This window comes from Hermetia illucens, chromosome 1, assembly GCF_905115235.1.
Source record: "Hermetia illucens chromosome 1, iHerIll2.2.curated.20191125, whole genome shotgun sequence".
In the NCBI taxonomy this organism is placed as follows: domain Eukaryota; kingdom Metazoa; phylum Arthropoda; class Insecta; order Diptera; family Stratiomyidae; genus Hermetia; species Hermetia illucens.
The window spans coordinates 205285556-205299551 of NC_051849.1; the positions used below are offsets into that span (position 1 = coordinate 205285556).

General features: G+C 46.3%; 1 protein-coding gene across 1 annotated transcript; it reads right to left on the reverse strand.

The window, feature by feature from the left end:
• Positions 1-4136: 4136 nt before the first annotated feature.
• On the reverse strand, positions 4137-12434 carry LOC119661490 (hypodermin-A-like). The gene is made up of 6 exons (XM_038070855.1): positions 12219-12434; positions 11880-12155; positions 10776-10880; positions 4592-4726; positions 4362-4531; positions 4137-4310 (listed from the first exon to the last, which is right to left on the reverse strand). Exons 1-6 carry the CDS (start codon positions 12330-12332, stop codon positions 4217-4219), a joined length of 894 nt encoding a protein of 297 aa, XP_037926783.1. The 5' UTR covers positions 12333-12434; the 3' UTR covers positions 4137-4216.
• Between the last annotated feature and the right edge of the window lie 1562 nt (positions 12435-13996).

Sequence of the window (13996 nt, forward strand, 5' to 3'; positions counted from 1 at the left end):
ATCCAGCAGCATATACGAAGTGGTTTTGAAAACTCAAAAGGTTATGGTGCGAACGGTCAACAAATTTATTGGGAAAATACCAAAGGGAATACTAGAGGAGGGAAGCTATTTCAGCGTTTAAAATTGGGTCCGCCCGCCATTCAAATTGCTCGCTTCCCCGCAGCAGTACACCCCCAGCTGAAACCAAAAGGGGTTTCAGCGAAGAACCCAACTTATTGTTACTCGCAAGTCAAAATGGACGCGTTGCGCGCTCCTCTTCCTGGCGGTGCTTTCTTCCAGCAAGAAAGGTCTTTGCCAGGCTAGGGAGACCCTCTTGAATGTGCCTCCAATGTCAAGGCTAAAATAGTGTAGGTCTCGCTCCAGGACCTTTTAAGGTGGTAGCAGAATTGTCTGTTCTAATTAGGGCATGCGTGCAGGAAGATCGCTGGGTACGTCGGCCTCGTTTTTCGCATTGGTGGTGACTTCAGCTTCCGCGCTCCGTCCTTGAACAGACGTATGGTCTCAAATGACTGGAGCCTCTGGGGGCACACAATCAGGCAGGAGTCTTTTATCTTTGGCCTGGAAATGTAGGTGTTAAGGATCGACAGATGGTGGGTAGTTTTGACAAGAAATGGCTATAGAAGTTTAACAAGCCCAAGAGACTTCCCAGATGCTTAACTGTTTTCGGAAGCGCGAAGCTCGAAATCGCTTGGACTTTGGCCAGGTCCGGGGTAGTCAGATGGGCGCGAAACCTCACCTGTGATTGTACGAATTTTCAATTCTTAACGTTGATTGCTAGACGGGCTGCAAGGAGACTCTGGAAAATAGACTCGTGGTGATTCTAAACGTTTGGGCTTAGAGGAAGACGCGATCAGATCATCATCCAACAAAAGTGGAAGTTTCAAAGCACATTGCCGTTTTCGGAAAGTCGTTATGGGCTGCAAGGATTTTATGATATGCCTGCGGTAGAGTGCGCAAAATAGCGGAAGAGTGAAATGAGGAATCGGTCTGGCATCGTCTGAGAATCTAGACGTCTTAAATCACCACAAGGTCTATCCGCAGTGGTAATGGATGCACCTTAGAAAATTGAGGGAGGCAGTGGTGTTGATGTGGTGCTGAACATCATGCCCAAAGGGCTTAGCGAGACTACGCTCTGTGGTAATGGCATTTTTGAAGAAGTACCCGAATGCGATTCTTCCAGATGAGATAAAGGGTGTTGCATGGTGAATGACAGATGTGTTGTGCAGATCAACTAACAACCCACAGCGGGGCAGGAAACCTACCCTTAAGATGGAAGTGATGATATTCGCATTAATGAACCGGCAAGAAAACACTCGTCGAAGTCCTAGAGTCAAGTTTACCTGGTGCAAATCGACGGAGAAGATGTTGCCGCCAGTTTCAATGATTGTGGCGTTAATTTATGATTCTGAAATGCGGGAAGAAGCGACATTTCAACGCCTGTATTGACAAGGTGATCGCGTCGCCTCAAGGGGTTGTAAATTGTCAGATGACATTGGGTGGCATTTCAGCTAACCGTCACCAGACCTCCCCCTTTTTTTTACAGAAAAAATCAAGGGTTGGTATACCTTCCACCCTTTTCGACGAACTCAGTGTAGTGCCAGCATACCTCAGTACTTGCAGAGGGGTAAATTCACAACTCGATCGTCTTTCTCGGAAGGCGGATCTAGAGCGTGACCTAGTTCTACTTTCCGAAACGCAAAACACCGACTGATTCTGTCAATTTAGAAATGGTGGCTTTTAATGCTGCCACCACCAACTGCAGCCGGAACACCTGGTTTGACGTGTGATGAGACTCCTCGCTAACCTTGCGTGGACCTATTTTTTATCTTTTTATCTGTGTATCACCGCAGCACCGTGCCGACTTTGTCACCAGCAATTGGTTTGGCGAACGGTCACCGAGTACTTTAGTCTCTTCTAGGAGCAGTCTTCCCATTCAGCCCGACCAATGCGCAACTGAACCGTGTGACGTTCATTATGACGTCGCCAAATACTGCCGGATTCCTATGCCAAAACGGGGGCACCGGTTCAGCCTCGACTGTTATTTGAAGGGCCTGTTTCCAATCTATCCGTGGACATGTTGAGAGGAAGCGAAATAACCCGTAAAGGCAAAGGACATGCAAAAGAAGCGAAACGAAAGCTGGAAAGAGCGGAGAAAACCAGTAAGAGGAAAAAGTCTGACAAATGTCCTTATGTCAAATTTCAAGGGCGATCCTGACAGTCCAGAAAAAAGATACAAAGAGTAAGACAAAAGATGTCATTCACGTTGATGGGTAAGAAGGTAACGATGCAGAATTAGATGGAGGGGAGAAATCCACATGAGATTTTTTTAGAATGTCTGCCCTTTGTGCCTGGTGTAATGCAATATCACTTCCTTCAAAAAAAAGGAAAAAAGTCCTCCTGGAAAAGTACGAAATGGCGTGACCTTTTTCAGGAATTCTCCTCTCTTATACCGCGAATAATCCACTTCCATTCCATTCAAACTTTTCTGTGCAACAACAATTTCTGCTCTGTCTCCACTGTCTCCACCGGTGATTGCCTGGTGGCCTATTGAGCAATACGATATGCTTTTCCAAAACTCACAATGGAGTTTTCTCCCAGTTCTTTCAACTTACATTGTTCTTACAACGTGATGCAAATACCTCCTCTGGCTATTACTCTGCCAAGGTCCTTGCACTATATATAGACCTTACGTTTTTGTGCCCATACCGCATTCTCTCCAAGTTCTTCACTTGGTTGCGAAAACGGTTAGTTTCCCCCAAGCTGTATTTTTCTTATGACATCTCCTTTCTGAGTCCTTCGGATCTTACTGACATTTTCGCTTAAATTATTTAGGCCAGGGTCAACTTTGACAGTAGTATCTCTGCGTACGATAGATAGCGAACTTTTACACCCATTTTCGCCTTTTTGTTAACGACCTTAGCCCATCCGACACGCTCGCAATTAGGCCACTACTTTTAGTTCCGTTCTTTGGAGCTGCCTGTATGTCTTTTTGCCTTTCAGACGCCTGCAGATCCCGTAGAGGTTCAGCATCTCTCTCCAGCACTTTTTTGTTTGCTAAGAGGTCGAAGACATTACGGTTAGTTGCCACCTGGGTTGCCTATGACACTGTTGGCCCGGCAGATGTCGGCTCTTCTTTGAGATATCTTTCCTCCTGCGACCAATGACAGCTCATTTTAATGGTTTTGATTGCTTGGCGCACTTAGCACTTGTGCATAATAAACTCGGACAGCTCAACTACTTTTGGTCCAAGCAACACAATAAGCAATTCCACCATTTCAGGACCCTGTTGTCCCTGAGCGAGGGAGCCGGTTTGCTCACTCCAAAAAGCCGCCGATACTGGAGTTCTAAGTCCCTGCATGGTAACTTTATTCCTCCTCACTTTTTTAGTTTAATTTTTCTGGATGTTGTTCAACGCACCAGAAATTAAGCGACACTTGTCCAAGTATGAACTGCAAAAAAGGACATCAACACGGATCTACAAATCAATAGGTATGCCCCTCCCATTTGATGGGAGATCTGCCAACTCCTCACAGGTCTATATGTCGGTTTGCCAATTTTTCCCGAAACAGTTCCATCTATTAACACACATTTCGGTGAACAGCTTCAAACTGTAAACACCTAAAAATTTAGTGGGTAATGTTCTTCCATATTGAGTTTTAGAGGGGGATGTCCCCCATACATGAAAAAGGGGGGTGTAACTTTTTCTCACCTAATATAGCGATGTGTAGTATCAAATGAAAGGCCTCGATTAGTGCTTTCCGAAAATAGTATTAGTTCTGACATCAGTTTTAAGTGCGGGAGTTCAGGGCAAGAAATTGTTCATTTCTTTCACGGATTCAGTCTTAAAAGCAAGTCAACCTAAAAATCTGAAGAATATCATGGAGGGAGGGATGTCAAGGACGTACTCCTCCCGCAACTTGGAGAACCAGTTCGTTAACCAATAAGTGAGATTAGGTTATATTTAGTATTCTTATGTTTTTTTACGCTAAGCGTCCACCTACACTTTATTCATCACTATTACTGATCTCTGGAAATTTCCCAGACGCAGCTTTAAAGACACCTCTCTATCTGGGCTTGGGACCAGCATGGTGCGTACACAGCGTAGTAAAGTTGGCCATGCCCCTTCTTAAGTGAAATCGAATCCAACCTTTGCTTTATTGTTAATCATGTCAAGTAACTTTACATCCCCTTTAAACAGCCATCAAAGATCCCTCCCCTAAAATAGCACCAATTTAAAATTTGGTCCTTTTAAAATAATTTGAAATATGAATCCGCAAGTAACGCTCTTTATAAGTAGAAACTTAGATGTCCTGTCAAAAATAAGAGTGAATTATTGGATGTGATTATTGAATTCTCAGTACCTTGTTCCGCTAGATTTGTACCCAAGTTGTTCGATTATCCATCTTCTGTGCAACGCTACATTTGTGTAAAACGAGACCTTATATTTGGGTCTGATTACACTGCCAGAGTCGACCCCATATTGATACTTCTGCCACGGATAACGATCTATGAGAGGCCCTCCCGAGTCACCCTAAAATCCGTCGAGGAGAGAAATATAGAAAGTACGAATCGCTTGAATATCTTTACTTACGAAAAGTGTCATCCTTTTACGGCTGTAAATACAGTAAACCGCGCCTTTCTGGAAATCACACTTACTTGAATTTATAATAAATTTCCCATAACGAAGTTTTCTGTCAGATTTGTGGTATCCATCAGGCCCTTCTACCTAGAAGATTTGTATTTAGGGAAACATTGAATGTATCTAATATTTAACTCGACAATCTTCAAGTATTGGATGTACGTTATGACTTGATATTGATTGCTTGCTATTTGAAGGAATCTTAGCTAGTCTCCCCAGGGACTACGATCCGGAAAATTATCGGGGGATCGAGCTCCAAGTCAAGCGCCGGCCCACCATCGCCAACATCTCGTCAGCATCCGCAGCAGCCTTAGCAGCCACAGGCGCGCCAAATGCCAGAACCTTATTAGATATCGTCGCCTGTCGCCCCTACCTAACAAACGCTGCAGCAACCAACGACCACTAATCAACAATAGGCAACACGCTTACGTTACTCAGAAAATCGCTAGATCCTCAAGGAGCAGGACATCTCCATTGTCTCATCCATTAAGCCCTTGGTCACAGCGAAGGCAATGCAAAAGGACCGTAGAATGAACGTGTGGTTTATTCTATTTTAAGGCTCCTTGCAGATTGACGATCTCACCCCTAGAAAGACGGCAAACTGCACTTTGACCCGCTTTGAGCCGATCATGAATAAAAAAATTCTACAAAACAAAATCTGCCAACGGGTCCACCAAGCAATGCCCAACTGTAACTTTAGGTATCGCTTCGTCAAATGTGAAGATAGGCATGGTCCTTGGTGAATGCTCGAAGATGCCAGATGAAAGTCCAAATGCGTGATCTGTAGGTCAAAAGACCAATTCACCAACTGTCACAAGTGCCCTAACCTTGCCCAAGTTATAACCAGGAGAAAACCAATCGTTCCATCCCGGATCAACTCTACTCAACCCAACAAACTGCGAGTGATTTCAGCGTCCTTCTTCAATTTGCAATCTGTGCCCTCCGCCTATGTACTCCTATACGACAATCAAACCACACAAGCACCTCCAACATTGCCCAACCAAAACATCCCGGATTTGCGTCAGTTGAGGTTTGCTACGATGATCATGTTATGGACGTCCGACAATGGATGTTAGGATCATTGAATTAAACAAAACCTCTTTAGTCAGTTGGTCTGGTAGACTCGGGTTCAAATTGTTCCTCGGACAAAACAGCCCCCAAAAGGTGCTCCTTTGTCAAACCAGACTGCACAATCGTCATAGGTCCGCCAAAACTTCAACCTATTCCGAACTCACAGACACTATTCATCCAAGGTGGACCCTGATAACACGTTGTTTGAACGGATGATGGGGACGCATGGCCTTCGTGAGTGTACGGATAATGGTGATAGGCATCTCGTCATTGGTAACATATTGTTCGAGCACAGAGTTCGAGTTCCAACTAACCGACACCGTAGGGGTAAGCAGATTGACCAATTTGTGATCAGCAATAGATTGAAGAGTTACCTTCTGAAAGGGCTTAACAAGAGAGATGCTGATATCTTCCCTGAAAGGATTCGCCATTTGATAGTCGCTTGCGTGTTGTGCGTCCACCACTTAGCACAGGGTTGGCGGTCCCCCAGGATATACATCGACCGCTTTTATGTTCTAACTGTCGCTCGACAATGGGAGAGCTGCTTTGAAATTCGGACGACAGATACCCTGAATAACCTTCCAGAGAATATAGATAAGAATTGGGGTCTTTGGGGGTACTAGTTAATGCTGCTGATAAGATCCATGAGGTGCATGCGCACCTCGTGGCCAGCGAAGTATCAAGTTAGCTTCAGCAGACGGTGGCTACCATCGCGGCGAAGGTGGGAGCTTTGCACCCGGGAGGACATGATGTCAGCTATGCGTTCGCGGTGTGCCAACCGAAATGGGCAATCGAGTAGCCGTATGTCGCGGACCTCGTCTTACAGTTTGCTGATACCACCTTTGCTGACAAGGCAAAGAAGGGTACCAGTCCGTACACGACCGCAGCAACAGAAAACTACACTCGTTGGGAAACTCGGCTTCTACCCAGAACGTAGCTCTACGCTGCCTAACCATCAAAGATCATTTGATCAAGCGCCATTACCAGGTGGACAAAAGCGTGAACGTCTCAGTTCTCCCGGTATCGCGGAATCACAAGTTGATCCCGAAACAACTCAAACTAGCGGCGGCAAATTCCTCAACCATAGACACTTACGGCTGCAGGCAAGTGGACGTAAGTCTAGGACTACAACGAACGTTTTCATGGCGTTTGGCTATAGCGCAAATCGGTGGTCCCATAATAGGTGCAGACTTCCTAGGCCACTATGAATTACTGGTCGATCTGTTGAAGAATTCTCTTATAGATTCCACAACCTCGCTTAGGTCTTCAAGAAAACTTGGCACCTGCTCAACTCTCAGTTTTTCGATCATTTTCGAAAAAGTAGCTGACCCTCGCATTCGCTCCTTCAAAGATACAGCAACATAACAACTTAAAGTAATCTCTCGCAGGCAGTTCAGCATGATGGACAGCATCACTGGCTCCCATATCTTCTCGAAGGTGTGTCCATTACCATCCCAGAAGGCTGCTGTTGCTGAGAAAGAATTTGACATACTTTTAAAGCAAGGTATTTGCAGACCATCAAATAGCTTTTGGTCTTGGAGGTGACAGGAGACCATGTGGTGATTACAGACGTCTGAAGGCTGATACCATTCCAGAACGCTATCCCATACCAGGCATCCAAGGTTTTGCGCACAACCTCGCTAACTGCGGTGTTTTCACGACTTTGGACGTACCACCAAATCCCTCTAGCTCAAGAAGACATTCTGAAAACGGATTCTTCGAGTTTACATGGATGCTTTTTGGTGTGTACAATGCGGTGAAGACTTTTCATAGGTTCATCCACTCTATCCTGCGAAACCGTAACTTCTGCTTCGTGTACTTGGATGATGTTTCGGTCGCCTCTTCCTCTGAGTCTGAGCACTTGGAAGATCTGGAGTGCATTTTTCAACGTCTGCTTGAAGTCGGTCTTGTACTTTACATTGAAAAATGCAAATTCCTTCAGCAGCAGACGAACTTTTCAGCCCACACGATTTCCCTTGAGGGAGTCCCCCCGGAACCAGAGAGGGTTCAAGCCATGATAGACTTCCCACAGAATAAAACAGGCAAGGATCTGCAAAGGTTTTTGGGCATGTTAGACTTCTATCGCCGTTTCTTTTACAAAGCCGCATAGCATCAAGCGATCCTCAACGCCTGTTTGTTTGGGCCCAAGACCAAAGACTCGCGTGATTACGTGATTTACAGAGACCGTCAAGGCATTTGAGCTAGCCAAACGACAGCTGGCAGACGTTACACTCCTTGCATTCCCTGAACCAGATGCACCCCTAGCCGCATTCGTCGATTTCTCAGACATTGCAGTAGGTGCTGCCCTTCACCAAAAGGTGAACCAAATCTGGCAGCTATTGAGCTTCTTTTCCAAGCAATTGAATGGAACTCAACGGAACTACAGCACGTACGAGCGTGAGCTATTAGCCGCGTACATGACAATCAAATTCACAGTGTCCACGGACTACAAGCCTCTTACCATCGCTTTTGAGTAGAAGCCCGACAAAACGTCCCATCGCCAATTTTGGCACCTCAATTTCAAAAGTCAGTTTGCTTCGGACATCCAGCACATGTGTGGCTAGAACAATGTAGTTACAGATGCTTTTTCACGCATTTCAGAAGTCAAAATCCTTGCCACGGTCGATTTTGTAGCAATTGCCGGAGTACAGTAGGATGTCGCAGGGCTTCAGAGCTTCAGGGACAACCCCAAATACAAATTTCGGGAGTTTGTCCTATTCAGCTCAACCTACTATGCGAGACATCTGAAAACAGACCTAGGCCATATATTCCGGCCACTTACCGCAAGGAAGTATTCCATGCAGTATACGATAAAGGAAGGCATTCAATAAAGGAATCGGCTGGTCACTAGCAAATATTTCTGGCCCTCAATGAACAAGGATGTTAACTCCTGGGCCAAACAGTGCATCGCGTGCCAGAATTGCAAAGTCACCAAACACCTACAGAAAGAAGTAGGCATATTCCTTCGGTTTACCAACCATTTTCACACGATTCACATCGACATTATTGGCCCTTTGCGAGACTCATATGGCTTCATCGGTATCGCCTCGCAATCATCGATAGATTCACGCGGTGGCCTGAAGCAACAGATCTGGCCGACATTTCCACAAAATCGTTTGCCGAAGCACTTTGTCAGGAATGGATCCCACGCTTGGGAGTCCCAGCCAAAGTTTGAGTCTTCCCTGTTCTCAGAGTTAGGCAAACTCCCTAGCTTCAAACACTTGCAATGCAATGGGATACTGGAACGCTGGCATAGGACTCTGAGGGTCGCTATAATGGCAGATGACACTTCGTGGTCGTAAGTCCTGCCTTTCGCTCTACTTGACTTGTGTGAAGAGTTTACCGTGTGCTGAGCTGGTATACGTATAGAACTTGAGACTCCTTAGCGACCCTCTGCTTCATACTAAGTCAGCCCTTTCCACCATTAGGTTTTGTACTTGCTCTGGGATGCCGTGGCCAAGCTAAAATTACGCCCGCAATCCCGTCATTCTTCGACGAAGGCTAATATCCCAGGGACCCGGACATCTGCACACACATCTTGGTTCGCGAGGATGCTTCCCGAAACGTCCTGCAACCACTATATGAGGGCCTATATAAAGTCTTAAACAGAGGGAAGCTCTCCTTTAGGATACACATCGATGGCAGGCCCAAGAACGTCTCCGTGGACAGACTGAATAGGGTGCACGGCGTATGAGATTCGATGTGCTCCCCTAGAATTGGCAGGCCATGAGTCTGGATTTGTCGCTAAAACCCAATATCAGCTGAGATTCGGGTAGAGTGGAGGCGCTGAAGTGTATGAACGGCTTATCGGAGGTTCACCTGAGCTCCATACCAAAATAAGCGCAGTAAAACTCACCACGACTGAGCCACCCGAAACACACCTGCCTGAGCAACTCGCTTGGCTATGTATAAGTCGCACAATGAGGAAGGGCGATAATTGCATTATTGCCTACGCTATGGATCCCCTCTCCGATGATGATCAATGGATAGACTACCCCCAGAACATTTGTCACAGGACAGCAGAGAAGGAATGCAGGTGTCTGAAATCGTCGTAAAAGGAGTTGATGCACATTTAAGCGGACCGTGTGCGGTGATGTTTATGCGCTACATCCCATTATAGTGATGGCTACCATTTAACTTTCCACCCCACAATATACCGAAGCTCATAAATTTGACATTTGAGTAACACGTGTACTTTTATGGGATGGATTGACACAGGGCTCTCTTGTTGGCGGTTGGAAACAGAGGAAAGTGCACGGTGCCGGCCTCGTGCCAGGTCGCCAGATGTGCCGGCGGTAGTTCAGTGCATCGGCGGAGGCGTTTACACTGCCGGTGATGCAGTCAGGTCTCCGCGGTGCCGACACATTACTACGCCCTCAGATGCAACCGCGCAGGTTCAGCGGAGGAAACTGGGCCGTGATCCGGCCAATGTTGGTAGAGGTGAACCTAACGCTTCGCGGATGCTTTTTTGGAGTATCCTACAGTTCAGCAAAAGCTTTCAGTCTACACAAGGAAGACTTATTTCGACCGCCCCACACGCAGAGCTAGTGCTCTCTTTGCTCCAGGACTTTAAAGAAGCCCTTATATGATGGGTGCACCCTAATGAAGACTTGCGAGTATGTCTCGAGGTCTCTGGGGATGTTGACCTCCAGCGTCATGTGTTGGGAAGGTTAAATCGTCGGCAGTCTCGCAACCGTTTCCCTAAGCAGAGGCAGCATGCTGGGATAGCTTGACCCTACTTTGATATCCAGCAGAGGGTCGGCAGGGTGCCGTAGATTCTCCCCTTGCATCATCTCCGCGGCGCTGGCCGCCAACTCCACTCGATGAGCTGTGCGAAGGCTGAAGAAGACGAAACGGAAGAATAGAGACCACAACGGATAGTCACAAGCCATTAAGGCAGCCAATCCGGTGCCAACGTTCCAGCATCCCATTGGGCTTTAGATGGTATGCTGTGGCAAGGGTTTTCAAGGTTCGATAATGCTAAATTCAAAAGAAATCCTTTCTTATGATGAGTGCAACAATCAATCCAACAAGTTCTATACATTCACCCAATATTTTTCCATACATTTCGACCAAATCCAATGGCAACGCATGAGGATCGATTCGGCAAAGTTTTTTTTGCTATCGAAATAGTGGCTACATTTGCCGATAGGATAAAAGCCTCCGCCACCTGAAAATATAAACATTTGTTCAATAAAATAGTAAATAGTAATTTATGATACAATATTTCACAAACTTGTCAACCCCTACATACCCCCCCCCACCCCTTTACTGAAATGACAACTAGCTGGGAAACTCCCCCCATTCCACGTGACTCATAGCATTATCTTTATCAGATAAAACTCCGTCGTCGCAGAAGCCAGGGCCGATTGGAGAACGAGGAGAGACGGATAACTCTAATCTGAATGCGATCAGGTCCCCGGAGGGTCTCAGGTGCGAAAATGAAGGAAAGATTTAAGGTCCGGTATAGATAACCGGGATGTCGTCTGACATGATACGTGGTTTGGACTCCCGTTAGGATAGCATGGCCACAAGAGCGCTGATTATGACAGGTCACTGTCACCCCTTGGGTTTGATCCTGGTCCAAACACGACGCATCCCATCAAGGAAGATGGAAGGGAGGCAGAATTGAGCTCTGACGGCAGCCCAAAGACTACCCGCGTCGAAAACGACGCCAATATAGACCGCGACTCTTTCGAAAAAGAAAGCAAGTTCTTCACTCTTCGGAGACAAGTCCAGGAGTTCACCATAGTCCCGAAGAGAATGACTTATCGCTACGGTCGCTGCCCTTTTCGGCATTTTCAACATGCCCTCGATTAACTCTACACGAATCTGGATGAGTGCCCGAGTCACCCACTTACGAGAAGTGGGAAAATCAACCCCTCCCATCCATACTTCAAAAGCTAGAAGTTCACCAATTCAACGTCTAGACACTACGAAGGCCAGGAACGTAACTTCACCTAGTGGAGCTGTTTCGCATATCAGCGGAGGCGATGAGACCCCAGGTGATGGCATCAACAACACCACGTCGTTCTGCGGTCAACAGCTGCAGTACTTGCTGAACCACCCTTCTTCACCATCCGGGTGAAATCTGCGCTGAGGTTCGGGACCAATTCTGAAGACTCCACCCCTAAAGAAACGGAACCGAAACTTAGCTAACAAATCTCACCTTAATTATCCCAACATCAAATTCTCTATTCGTTTTTCCTTGTCCATCAAATGCTTTAGGATGGTTGGTAACTGATATGATCCTGCGCAACTGTCTACTGGGTGGTGGCCTTTCATAACTGGGTCTAAGTGGATCAATCTCTCCGGCAAGTACTACTTTGCCCCATAAATCATGGGGTTTTCTGAAACAATGAGCTGTTGTCAAAACATTTACTGAGGTAATCAAACTGCCACTGCAAAAGGGTATCCCATTGCCATAAATTGTAATTAGCGCAACCTTCATGGAAGTAAAATGAAAGGTTTAGTAAGTAAATGGTGTCAGTATCAAATTATATCCAACCGCAAATGGGAACTCTCCGAACTTGGCCTCCGTCCCATTCACTATACGAAAGCCATAAAGTTGGGATATAAAACTGATTGATATCAGGATGGCTAATAAAAACAAATTTTTCATTTTAAATAAATCCACAATATAAATTAATTACAATAAATTAAATTTTTAAAATAAAACAAACTTTTACAAGGTCTCCAATTTGGAACAAATGTCAACCCGCTGTTTGTCATACATTCACAAGTCATGGCCTTCCAGGTTTCCAGGGTTAGGTCAATCAAGTTTTTCTTAAAACTTGCCAAAATTAATCCCAGCGATAATTTGATTTTAAGTTTCATCTTCTTTCGATATCCGTAAAGCCTGAGCAAGTAAAGGGCAGGTCATTGTCACCCTTTCGGTTCGATCCTGGCCCCAAAAGGACGCATCCTGTCGAGGAAGGTGAAGGGGAGGCAGAATTGAGCCATGACGGCAGCCCAGAGACTACCTGCGTCGAAAACGAACGCGACTCTGCCGAAAAAGAAAGCAAGGTCTTCACTCTTCAGAGACAAGTCCAGGAGCTCACCAGAGTCCCGAAGAGAATGACGAATTGCCGCTGCCCATTTCGGCATTTACGACACGCCCTCGATTAACGCCACACAAATCTGGATGAGTGCCCGAGTAACCCACTCATGAGAAGCGGGAAAATCAACCCCGTCCATCCATACAACCTTCCACACTTCAAAAGCTAGAAGTTCACCGCAGCATCAGCAACGACTCTCTTCTCATCAGTTGCTTCAAAACGCCCAATAACAACCACGAATGTCATTGGTAGTGCTTCCCATAAACAACAACCGACCGTGCCAACCCTCACGAAGTCAAACACAATCAAGACTCAAGCTCCAACGAAAAACAACTGCAGATGACTCAGGAAAAATTCTCTCCAATTATCATTCGGGCAGATCCCCACGATAAAGAACACAACGAAAAAAATATTAAATTCGATCCCCGACAAAACCTCCCTGAAAAAAAAGCCTCAATCCACTCCATACACTGCTTCATCTCTCTCATTGTAACGCCCGCGGTACCACGCTATTTGATGCAATTCAACTGTTACATCAACACCGTCAATTCTGCTCTCGCAAGCTGCTGCTTTATCGAGCTCCTGAGACGCTCCTGACTGACTCTACTTATACCCTGCCGACGACTACGGCCAACAATACTGGTGCAATACCTAGGTCGTCCCGGTCGACTAATTCTCGGCCTGTTCCAATGCGTCTAAAAAAGATTGTATCAACCTGACGACGTACACTAGCCAACTAGAAAATCGTCCTCCATCCGAAAAACATGTTGCCTTTTCAGCATCGGCTGCGCTACGCACTTCTAGCGATTGTCCTACTGTCGCTGCATTAGCACCACCACACACTTCCTCCTGTGCATCATCGATGCCCGCCACCGCTGAACGGCAGGCCCTTCCGACCTTATGCCGCCCGATCTGCCCCCAATTGAACGTCGCCTCGCTCCCGAAGCAGCTGTTTGTGTCGAGGCTAGCGTACTCCACCACGTCCGACGAAATTCTAGCCTATATGAGAAGCAGAACCAACTCAACTTTGTCACCTCTTTCATGTGTGAAGCTGACGAAAGATGGCTCTCCTGACCGAGTGATAGGTTCCTTCAAAGCGATATATCCCCACAACTTCGATGCTACCGTCCAATCTTCCTTTTGGCCACAGGAGGTCTTCGTCAAGCCTTAATAGAGGACTAAACTTGGTGAAAATTTCCGGCCCACTCGCCTGCCTTGCCGAACTTAA